Source organism: Sinocyclocheilus rhinocerous, unplaced genomic scaffold (assembly GCF_001515625.1).
Source record: "Sinocyclocheilus rhinocerous isolate Xijiao unplaced genomic scaffold, SAMN03320098_v1.1 scaffold444, whole genome shotgun sequence".
NCBI lineage: Eukaryota > Metazoa > Chordata > Actinopteri > Cypriniformes > Cyprinidae > Sinocyclocheilus > Sinocyclocheilus rhinocerous.
Genome location: NW_015645540.1, coordinates 734312 through 746937, shown reverse-complemented (window position 1 = coordinate 746937; position 12626 = coordinate 734312). Strand labels below are relative to the sequence as shown.

Sequence of the window (12626 nt, the reverse complement as noted above, 5' to 3'; positions counted from 1 at the left end):
AAAAAAGGGGGGGGGGGGGGGGGGGAACTAATATAAAAAAACAATAATATAATATAAATGACTAATCAATGAATGAATCAATGAAATTAATATATAAATGGCTATAATGATTATTAGAAATGATTATAAGATTAAATTGAATAATAAAATGATTAAATGATTATACGTAAGTGAATGAATGAATGAAGAGTAAATGAATATAAAAGAAAGAAAGTAAAACACAACACAAACATATGGTTGTTCTCTTGAAGCAAAACACAGTTTGCATTTGAGGATCCTTAGATTCTTCAGTATGCATACATCAGCTCAGTGTCAGAGGTGAGGAACACAAAATGACTAGAAGGCTTTTAGGTTGGAAGTGGGAAATTTCAGCTCAAGTATTACCACCTCCTGACTTCAGTTAGAAAGCACCTTTGACTTTGCATACATAATACAAAATTATAGCAATCTACTAGATAAAATACTCTTCTAATACTGCTACTATCTATTCCATAAAACGGCAAGATAATAACACACACATTGCAGAGAATCAAGGTAAAAATCTATACCTGTGTCTCAGCAAATCCCTCAGACAGTTATTAGTTATTTCACGATCAAAGTAAAAAGTGCAGTTTTCTCTTTAGTAAAGTGTAATGCAGCTCACTTACCATTTCACTTTCTGCATTCCCCACATAGAGTGGTTTGAAGTTGCTGTCTTGAGAGGATTCACCCTCTGAGGCCAAGCGAGAAATACTTAAATGATGTAGAAGAACAGAACAGGGACTTGTTGAGCTCCCAGTAGCTCTGTAGACAGTTTTTGCACAAGCTGTGGCAACATCTTAGAACAACAGAGTCTTTTAAAGAGGAAGTGCAGAGATAGCAGACAGAATGAGGAAAGGGCAAGGTGGCAGCCATATTGTTGTCACAGTTCAATCAAGGTGAACAATTACAAGATGTTAACAGATGATCATCAATCATGTTTTATCAACTAGTTTTGTAAATTGGTATAATGTGACACAAATGACAGCTCTATCACCAAACTGATCTCAAAGGAAGGCATGTTACAGCTGTGTTCTTCCTCTCTTGCCTACTCTGAGTTTAACTGACAAATAATAATCATTTAGGAGCACTAGCTCCATCTAATGGACAGGATGCTTTTTATTCTTGGAAGATTTCTGTACCAATTTTAAAGGTGTAGCATCATTTTTTTATAATGTGAACATTCTAGTAAACGTTCTAGCCACTGGCTAACAAAAATGTTTCCTTTACTGCAGAAAGAACAGTACTACAGATCATAAGGATGCTTGCAGATTCTTTCATCTGCAGTAAAACTTGAAATGCTATGAAACTCCATCCAACTGTGTCAGAATAGCAGCAGCAGCAGCATGTACTGATTTTATCAACATAGATAAGAACTAAGGGAAACCACTGATGGGTCTTTTGCTCTGTAACATCAAAGGCAAAACAGGTACACTGGTGCTGGGTGGGCAGTCTTCATACTATTATTGCAGTAAGGTTTTCAAACATAATTGAAGTAATTTCACAGTATTCTTAAATCATGTTAGCTGAAGGGAAAATCCCATTGTACCAGATTAAAGACAAAGGTTACTTATGCAGTGAGATTTAATTTTAACTAAATTTGACATGCAAAATTACTAGTTGACCCATTTAGACATCTATAGGATAGCATTAACCAGGATTTTTTCAGGCCAGGGAGAATACTTTATAAGATGAAAATGTTCGCTGAAATTTGTACAGCTACGTTTCATGATGGTCTAGTATTATTGTTTTTATTTTCATATTAATGATTTGAATCTCATGTTTACCCATCCCTAAACATGGTGTAAAAAAGTTAACTGGTAATTTTACCTAAGAAAACGTGTCTCTGAATAAAGAATATCTCCACCTTTTTTTTTTCTTTTTTTTTGAAGTCTGAAAAATTTCAGTATTTTATTTTGCAGAGCACATTTCACATGTTTCATTCAGATGCCTACTTGTTCATTTCAAAATAAAATAATACCTGATGAATCTCCCTTATAAACCGCATAAACACATTTCATTACATATACACAAAATAATGTTCTTTTTAGCAGCATCATATGACCCCTTTAATGTGCATTCTCTTGCATTTTTATTTAAATTTAAGGTGGTTACTAAAGGATTCTATATTTAACGGAATATAAAAACAAACAATATTATGACAGGACAAATCATTGTAGTAGAGTAGTTACCTTTATTATGAATAATGGCGCCATGATTCATCATGGTTGAACACACAAGAATCAATGTATACCTTGCTGTATGGGTAAAATTTAAATGGAAGGTCCAGAATGAAGTACAAAAAAATTTATCATCAATAAAGCACATTTCTCCTTGTCTTTCCATCCGTGGTACGCCCCAAAAGACGTATTTATATTCAGCCCAGTTCACCCTAGACTTCAGCTCTTCAGGTCTAACAGGAACAAATAAAAAAGTTTTGGTCGCTTAAATAAACTTAATGCTTCAGTGCTGAGGGTTTAGTCGTCTAAGAAGTCGTCATCCAGATTGACGTCTGTGGTGTCGATGTCATCAAGCTCCATGTTATCCAAATCATCCTCCAATTCATCAATAATCTTAAAATAAATCAGAAAGTGAGGTTACATCAAGTCTGATGTTAATATGGTTTTTTAACTAATGTATTTTGACCAAATACCTTCTGTTCTGCTGCTGTCACCTCGGGAAGCTCTTTCTTTGTCTTCTCAGCAGGCTGGGATTCTGCATGACTCACAGTAGGCACTGCTGCAACTACTGGAGCCGAGACGGCTGCCGTCACCGAGGCCAAAACACCCACATCCTCTGGTGCCTCCTCTGCATCCTTCACCTGCTGAACACACACAGGTCATTTGAATAGTTCATGCACAAAGATATATGTGAGCACTTTAGACCACCCATTTGCACTGGTATCATGGGCTATAGTGTAATACCATCAACAAAACGAGTGTTTGATAAATACACACACAAACACACACCTGCGTGGGAGTGGGGATAATTCCTTTGGGTTCATAACCAGTGGCCTCCTCCAGCACGTTCCTTTCTTCATTGGGCTACAGAACGAGAAATGAAAGGGAAAAAAAAACAACTGACATTGGCTACATGGTCACTTTAATTATAAAGGCTCATTATACACAAATGAAATGGATTTGAAAAAAAAGAAAAAAAAAACTAGTGAAATAGCAGTAAGCAGTGATCATCAGTTTTCAAACTCCTTGATCAAGCATTATCATTGTAATGTTTTTAGAATATAGTGTCCCCTATGGGTGTAATCTAGCTATATTTGCTAGTTTTGATTTGACTTGCATAGTGAGTAAATAACCTGCAAAAGCACTGCTTGGATCCCAAATAAGTAAACAGAAAAGGAGATTTTGGAAGACAGTGTTGTTTAATATTAATTAAAAGTAAAACTATTAATTGTTTTTGGTAATTGAAATAAAGCTGAAATACAATATTACAATTTGATGAACATCTTACAAATACTACAATTACTAAAACCAAAATAAAAATAAATGAATGTTAAATAGAAATATATATATATTAAAAAAAAATAAAAAAATTGACTAAAACTGAACATATAAAAAATATAATTCAAAATATTAATAACAATAGTATATAAATAATAGTAAAATACCACTGAGTGAAAATGAAAAGAGAAAAAAAAAAATCAAAGAGCTGTTTTCTTACCGTGACCAGTGGGTAGTCAGTGGCAGGTCTGGTTTTGCCGAGGCAGGTCTCTCTCAGGTACTGCTCTGCCACAAAGGCCTCTCTCAGGCCTGGGAATAAGTTCTCATACTCAGTGGGGTCTGCCAGAGACTCTGCAGCTTTCTGATTCACTTTTGACAAGCTCTCTCTCCAAAGCTTCACCACCCTGTTAACAAACACACAGTTACAGAAATGTAAATGTAACATTTCACTCTGAAAAAAAAAAAAAATCAATGATTAATTTTATTTAAATGTAATGCCAAATTTTCTTAATTTTTATGAGTTTGATCAAACAAGAGTCAACAAGAGACTCATTTTAGGTTTGTCACACTGGAAACTAGTCAAGTGCATACCGTTGTGGGATACTGAATCTTATAGTCTGTTCTGATTGTAAACTGAACAGAAAATTAGCATATTGTGCATACTATTTTCTATTCATACTATTTCTTCTAGTAGTATGTTCTATGCCCTTCCAAAATAATCCTTCACTTTACTGCAAGTTGTTTCCTTGCTGTGGCAATGAACACAGACCTGGATACTTGGCTGGGCAGATATGTGCGGGCAAGAAAGGCTGCTTCTGGTAGACGATTTGTCTTGATCAGAAGCTCCAAACAGTTGTCCAGTCTGGCAAGACAAACAAACAATACAAATCAACTAATAAAGCACAACTATATTTAAATAGAACAATCTGTGACTGAAACATGACTTCCTCCTGCAGTGTAGGAATTAATAGTAGACTATAAAATGAAAATCCACAAAAGTAAAACATCTGTAGTCAACATATTTCTATTTGTATTTCAGCTGACGAAGGTCTTTTCTCCTAGGATACTTACTTTCCCTGCAGGAAGTAGGTCATGAAGGCAACATTGTTTTTGCCGTCACGCTCTGCCCCCTCTGCAAGCTTGGCAACCATAGCGGCGTTGCCAGATGCAGTGGCCAGCAGCAGTAGTCCTCCATAGTCCTGCGCATGATGGAGGCACTCCTGAGCCAAACCAAACTGGCACTTACTGATGGCCAACTCTGCCAACTGCTTCCACTTCTGCTCTGACTACAGAAGAAAAGCAGTAACATCAGACACCTTCATCATATTAGCTTACATGCAGAATACTGTACATTACTTTTACAAAAGTTTTTTTTTCCCCACTTCAATAAATGTAAAAATAAATAAAGTATTTGAGCTTGGCCACCACTAGGGGGCGGTACCACTGGTGTACAATAACAAACCTCCGCTTCAACTGCTAGCTGATAAGCAATTTTCAGCTCTCCTAACTGTAGCGCCAGTTCGAACCGGTGCTCTGGATCAGTGGACACGGCCAGAGCCTGCTGCTTGAAACCCTGCAGGGACACAGACAAAGATTCTTTAGATATCACAGAATATATGCAGAATATCATTTTGGTTTTCTACACATTTGGCAGCCAATCAAATCTATACAAGGTTTTCCTGACACACAATTGTATATATTGATCTTCAAAAGTACTTTAAAGTACTTAAACTTGTACTTCATCACCATGCATATTTTTTAACACTTTCGATCAAGAAAAATATTGCCAAAACATATGGGTTAGTCTTAGCTGCTGTTACTCTAGCAGAGCAAGAACATTATAAATATTATTTTATTTACGTAACATTATAATTATATACCTTATATTATGCAAATCATTGCTTACAGGCAAACATTTAAAGTCTTACCTGTTTTTCCAGGAAGTGGGCAACTCTGGTCCTCTGTTCTTTAGGGATAGTGGGCAGCACTTTGTCTGCCATGCCAAAGTCTCTGCGCATGACGGCCGTCTGGTACTCCAGGACAGACACCAGAAGAGAGTAGCTCACTATGTTCAGCTCCTTATCACCCAGGTAAAGACGGTCATCTTTAGGAATGTATCCCAGAAGATACATGGTTCTAAGGAAAATACGTCACTGTTAGACTAACTGAATAATAAATACATGTCTTCTGTGTATATTTATGCTAGCGTTCAAAGGTTTAGGGTCAGTAAGACTTTTTGAAAATTAATTATTCAAGCAAGGGTGCATTAAATTGATAAAGTGACATTAAAGAAATTTATAATATTAGAAAAAGATTTATATATCTAATAAATACTACTCTTTGAATTTTCTATTCATCAAAAATATCCACAAACATATTAGGCAGCACAGCTGTTTTACAACCTTGACAATAAAAGATGTTTCTTAAGCAGCAAACCAGCATATTAGAATGATTTCTGAAGGATCGTGACACTGAAGACTAATGGCTACTGAAAAATCAGCTTTGCCATCACAGGAATAAATTATTTTAATATATTTTAAAATGTAAAGTACAGTTATTTTAAACTGTAATATTTCACAATATTACAATTTTTCTGTACTTTGATTTTACTGCATTTTGAGCATAAGAGACTCAAAAACATTAAAAGAAAATCTTGAAACTTTGTAATGGTAGTGAGTGTGACTAATACATCCCAAAACATAAAATGCTAAAAACATATTTCAGATACAGGGAACTTTGACTGCACCTGTCCAGGTGAGCAATAGTGACAATCTCTCCTCCAACAAAGTAGTTGAGTCTGTTGACTGAGCTGGTGTAAATGAAACAGTCTCCCACCCACAGACCAGTCTTTACCACTTCCTGAATCTCTCCCTGGACCTGCACACACAAACACAGACCATCAGGAGCTCAGACCATTTGTTTCAAATCTTTGAAGTCAATATTAAATCAAAATGGACTCTATTTACCATCTTAATATAAGTCCTGGATGTATTGTAAAGAACAAACAAATAGAAAAGGCAAGGGAATTCCACTTTTTTTATTATTCTATTAAAAAGTAACAACTTGCTCTTCCTCTGAAACAACTTTTCATCTGGTTAAACATGAACACTGATGTACACCTACCTCAAAAGCATCTTCGACACCATCTTCAGTAACCCCCTCATTTGACTCCTGTGATGCGGCCACCTTCTCTGACAGATAGCGCAGGATGAAAAAAGACTCCTCTGTGGCAATGCACACCAGCTCACCAGAGTCGGACCAGAAAATCTGAAAATAGATGCAATGTGCAATTGGTCCAGATACACAAAAAAATGGCCCAATCACATGCAGACAAAATAATGAAGGACTGGAGCAGTTGACTCACATGTTTGGGTTGGATCTCAATGCGGCGAATCAGCTCTGTGTTATCCCAGTCATAGAAAGCCAAGCCATTCACTGATCGGACACCCAGCAAGAAACCACCATAGATGCCTGCAAACACATAACCATTCATATACATAATACCCGTTTTACTACATTCAGCATGAAATGTAATGAAAGGAACTGAGTATGCAGTATACTGTGCGTATGCATATTTTTTGTGCTTACTACATTTGCGTACAAAATTGTGAATAGAGAGATTACTACTGCCCCTGATGTAAGTGCAAAACAGTTTACCTTCTGCTCCAAAGTCTGGTTTAAAAGATTTTTTCTCCTTAAAATTTTTGAAGATCTTCACCACACTGCTGCTTTCCCGAATTGCGTACCTAATTTAAAACGAGTAACATCAGTATTACGTGTTTTTGACAGTTATCTTCTACATCCATATTCTATATGCTTATAGAGTACATACTCAGATGAATCATGGGCCCAGACAAACTCCTGTGCAGATCCAAAGCTCTTATTTCTTAGAGCCATGGCAGTGTAGATGATGTACTCTCCATCTCCGCACACCACCACAAACCTAAACACAAGATTAAGAGTACTGAACCTCTGGATGTTGAGAAATGTTAATTATATAACAACTGTAAAATTATATTTACTTTAATAAATAGGAGCAAGGACCAGGCGACATGTAAATGAGCAGCGTTAAAAAAAAACAGATGTGATGGTCTTACCTTCCATTAGGATTGTGCTGGAGGGTTTGTGGATAGATCTCACAGCTGCCCATGTCTTTCACCGCCAGTGGCAGCCTCTCGCCATCTTTGATCTCAGCATCTCCCATTGCTTTGAGGTTAGCCTGCTGAATCTCAGAGTGCTTGGCCCAAATGATTTTTCCACTGGTATCCATTGACATGGCTGGCTCCTCACGACCAAGCTAAAACCGAAATATAAAGCGGTTAACTAATAGAGAACTCTCCACATGAGATATGACATTATAAAGCTCTTCACATAATTAGTTAATGTTCATTTAAGTACAGAGAAATGTCATGTAAATGTATCTATATACACTACTGTTCACAAGCAGAAAACTACTTAATATTTTTCTGGAAACCGTGATATTTTTTTCAGGATTCTTTGAATAGAAAGATCAAAAGAACAGCATTTATTTGAAATAGAAATCATTTGTAACATTATCTATCCTCCACTCTCTTGCTGACAGCCCTGGCGCAACAGGATGGCTCTCTTGTTGCAGGGACTGAACTTTCCAATTAGCAGTCCAGAGCTTTAACCAATTATGTCACACTACTGACAGGAAACAGCATGGTGTTACTTATGTGTTTTTTTTAGTACCTTGATAATGATGCTGCCTTCGTCATAGCCCAATGCCACACTGTTGGAGCCGCGCAAGCCACACACACACCACACCCGCTCCATACCATAGTTCAGGGTGCTCTCTAGACGATAAGTGCTGGAGTGCCAGATTCGAACCGTGCCTGAATAATAAAACAAAAAGAGTAACATTTGCATCAGGAATGAGGCTATGTAGTTTTATAAAAGTGATCATTAAAAGATCTATAACATTATAATGAAGATGTGCCACAACTCACCATCCTCAGATCCAGTGATGATGATTGGCAGCTCTGGGTGGAAGTTTACACAAGACACATTCTGAGCGTGACCCTCGAGCGTCTGCACACATGTCTTATTCTAAAGAGAGAGAGAGGTACACAGAACAGAAGTAAATAAACAGCCAGGAGTGACTTGCTGCATTAAGCATATCAATATAATCAAGATCAAATAAACCTGATAGTCCCAAATCTTGACCAGTCTGTCATCAGCTCCAGATATAAGATAGGGTTTATCTCCTCCACTGTAATAATCAATACAGTTCACCCCCTTATCATGGCCCTCCAAAGTGAAGTTAGGAGAGGAAGAGCCCAGTTGCCAAACCTGAAACAAAACACGGACGAAATTATAGGCGAAATGTAACGAAAGTCAGATTCAAACTTGCTCCAGCCGCATGAGCGTTCAGTCATACCTTTATGGTTCTGTCCAGTGATGCACTCGCAAACTGGTTGTTGTCTTTGGGGTTGAAGACAATCTGCATGACGTAGTGTGTGTGGCCCTCAAACACCTGACTGCAGGACCATTTCTTTTCCCAGTCCCAGAGCTTTATCAACATGTCATCTAAACGTACACAGATCCAATGAGTGTTAAACACACAAATTTTGTACATATATGCCACAGTTTAAATTAGAGATGCACCGATTGCAATTTTCTTGGCCGATTCCGATTTCCGATTTTTTGTTAGTGTGATCTGCCGATACCGATTTTTGCCAATTCCGATTTTCTTTCCAAGAACTATAATTGACAGCATATACAAACAAAAATCTACTATGTTTAAAAAAAAAAACGCAAGTAGAAAGTCTGTAATAAAATAAGAACAAATAAAAAAAAATTGCAAACAACAGCACAAATAAATGCAATAGAATAAAGAGAGCTATGAAGTTTTTCAGGTTAAGTAAGTTTTTTAAATTAGAGATGCACCGATTGCAATTTTCTTGGCCGATTCCGATTTCCGATTTTTTGTTAGTGTGATCTGCCGATACCGATTTTTGCCAATTCCGATTTTCTTTCCAAGAACTATAATTGACAGCATATACAAACAAAAATCTACTATGTTTAAAAAAAAAAACGCAAGTAGAAAGTCTGTAATAAAATAAGAACAAATAAAAAAAATTGCAAACAACAGCACAAATAAATGCAATAGAATAAAGAGAGCTATGAAGTTTTTCAGGTTAAGTAAGTTTTTATTCAGGTAAGAAATACTACAGAAATTAAAGTAATCAAATGTAAAATAACACATCCAGTGTTATTTTACATTTGATTACTTTAATTTATGTAGTCTTCATTGTAACAATTAAATACAGATTAATGCTTACCATTAAAGTTATAAAACGTATTCAGTTAAGAGCAGAAAGTGATTTTCTTTGTCTTTTGTCTTTCTGTCTTTCTTTTAACATGACAGACAGCAGCAGGAATATTGGACTGCGGTCCCTTGAAGAGTTTATCCACGGACCCGATATACTGTTACACAACATGCGTTCTCTTTCTTTTTTCCAAAACTGACTGTGTTTAACTGGATGGATACTCACCAAGATGGGCATTTTGACAATTTTTTTATGTTTTAGCCATTCATTTTGGTATTTATGGCTCACAAGCAGTTTGAGACTGAGTGCGGCTTGTGCGCTCCACTAATATAGATCAGTGGTGGTGCGCGCTCTTTTTTTAGTGTAAGCGCGAAACCTGCGGGAATGACTAAAATAATGCACAATACAAGCACTATTTAACCGGAGCGAATGAGACGTGTGTGAGAGAGAAGGGGTCGTCGGAGAGAAGAGAGCGAGAATGCACGGCTGACGTTATTGCCTGTGCCGCTGGTAACAAAATGGATCAGCTCGGAATCGGAAAGAAGTGAGACTGACCGGCCGGTCACCGATCCGGGCCGATCATGAGGAAAATCGTCTGATTCCGATCCCTGGCCGATCAATCAGTGCATTTCTAGTTTAAATGTTTGGGGTTAGTACGATTTTTTTATGTTTTTACAATAAGTCTCTTATGCTCACCAAGGTTGAAATATTATTACAATTTAAAATAACTTTTTCTAGTTTAATATATTATATATATTTTTAAAAATTACTCCTGTGATGGCAAAGCTGAATTTTCAGTAACCATTACTCCAGACTTCAGTTTCTAATACGCTGATTTGGTGCTCAAGAAAAAAACAGCATTTATTGGAAACATAGAATTTTTGTAAAATTATAAATGTCTTTATTGTCACCTTTAATCAATTTAATGCATTCTTGATGAATAAAAGTAATAATTTCTTTACTGACCCAACCAATGGTAGTATACTATGTTATACATATTAATATATGCATATACTGCATGTACATATGCAATATAAATACTTCATGTAAATTTAATCTGTACATACCACTGCTTGTGAGGATGTAGGGCTGGGTGGGATGAACAGCGATGCAGCGAATGTAATCTGAATGGGCCTCAAACATATGTACTCTCTCTAGTGTATTATAGTTGAAAACCCGAATTTGCATGTCATCCTACAAAAAAGGGAGGAAATTTATCAAAAGTTCATTATTTATCTATTACACATGTGACAGTATTGATAACTATTATATAGCAGTGCAGTGTTTCCCATTCATTAACTAGAGTGTGGCGGCCCGCCACAGTCTAATCTGTCCCGACACAGTTTCACAATAAACCAAAGATATATTTATACTTCTCATTATAACATAAAAGTTCTTTAACGTTGTGTTTCACACCATTGTTTTGGTTAAGTATTCGACGAACAAATTAAAACCGAAAGCATAATATGACTTATCAAGTCTGTTTGCGCTGCTTTTTTCAAAGTGAAGCGCACACTTTGCGCCCTACAAGGATCGAGGACCACCCACCTCAGTCTCACAAAATCCTGTGGGAAACACTGCAGTGCATATAATTATTATTCACATATATACTTACAGCACCAGTTATGACCCAATTTTTCCTGGCAACAAATTTGGCAGCTCTTACTGGAAGGTCACAGACTTCAAAAGTCTTAACCAGAGTCTATGAAAGAGCAATATTAGACACTATTAGACAAACATGCAACACACACTGCTGTATCCTTAATGTTAAATGTGACGATCAGATGGTAATATATTGCAAACGCTGAAAAACATAAGGTCTGCTAGTCACCTGCGTTTCATGGTTCCACACACAGACACTGCCGTTGTACAGACTGGCCAGCATCCATGGCTCGGACGGATGAAGGTCTACGCTTTTGACACGGTCAGATCGAGCCGTGAGTTTGCGCTTGATATCCAGCCTCAGAGGCTAGAAGACAAGACAAGACAATTACAAGTTGATTAATCAGCATCTCTTTGGTTAGCAGCACCAAGTATACAGTAGTAACACCAACAGTCTATACAAAAAGCACAAATGTTCACTGTTTCAAGAACAGAAAACAGTGACATTTTGTTATTTAACCTTGACTGTTTTTTCCCCACAACACATTTGCTATTTGTCACCTAAGTCTGATAAAATAACAGCAGTTAACCTTTACAGTACAGTTAATAAGCAATAAAATCACTACAAATCAAACCTCTTCCAGATAATTGCCATGTTACTGAACAGAATATATACAGCAGCACATTTCATAATTTCTGTTTATTTCTTAATGTGTACTTAAACTTAATGTTAAAGTCACATTCATATCATCAGCTGTTAGCCAGGACACAAGATATCACTTCATAACAACATATAAGTGAACAGTTAATTTATAATATATGTAATGGTAAATGGCTTTAAATGAAAGTATAATCTAGAATGAGAGTGAAAATGAATAAATAATTCACAGACTGACTGAATGATAGTGTTGTCTATGTGGCCATTCTAAAGGCCTTCGAGGCTAACAGCGCGAGCTAACTTTACTCGAAGCGTATTTTTACACAAAATCTGCGAACCAGCTGTAATATTGCCCATAATATAGATCCTGACGCCACACTTACCATGTTTGTGTTTGCTGGTTTTGGTCTCCTTCACCTGTAGTATTTTATATCATCCACCAAGAGCCTGATGTGTTTTTTCGCCTGCAGTTTTGTGCACGGCAGGCAAATGTGACGTGGAACTTCCTCAAAGCCAGTACGCTTGACGTCGGAAGCGTTGACGTGACACTCGGACGACTTCGGAATGTTTCGGGGAATTTCGGTTAAACTCGGCTTT

At 36.9% G+C, this 12626-nt stretch overlaps 1 protein-coding gene and 1 pseudogene across 2 annotated transcripts; both read right to left on the bottom strand.

Annotated features, from left to right (window-relative positions):
• The window catches only part of LOC107706315 (zinc finger protein 345-like), a 4133-nt pseudogene extending 3063 nt beyond the window's left edge, over positions 1–1070 (bottom strand).
• A 1293-nt stretch (positions 1071–2363) lies between these two features.
• LOC107706339 (coatomer subunit beta'-like) lies at positions 2364–12548 on the bottom strand. Of its 2 annotated transcripts, none has more exons than XM_016510012.1 (22): positions 12413–12548; positions 11601–11738; positions 11385–11471; positions 10837–10963; positions 8878–9026; positions 8643–8789; positions 8447–8546; positions 8190–8332; positions 7574–7773; positions 7309–7419; positions 7134–7222; positions 6841–6947; positions 6600–6743; positions 6223–6353; positions 5405–5612; positions 4939–5049; positions 4548–4762; positions 4246–4338; positions 3697–3880; positions 2988–3062; positions 2672–2842; positions 2364–2591 (listed from the first exon to the last, which is right to left on the bottom strand). In XM_016510012.1, the coding sequence occupies exons 1-22, from the start codon at positions 12413–12415 to the stop codon at positions 2496–2498; spliced, it is 2829 nt and encodes a 942-aa protein (XP_016365498.1). In that variant the 5' UTR covers positions 12416–12548; the 3' UTR covers positions 2364–2495. The 2 variants fall into 2 exon arrangements, with proteins under 2 accessions (XP_016365498.1, XP_016365500.1); XM_016510014.1 differs by having other exon boundaries at positions 2672–2839; positions 12413–12547.
• Positions 12549–12626: the final 78 nt, after the last annotated feature.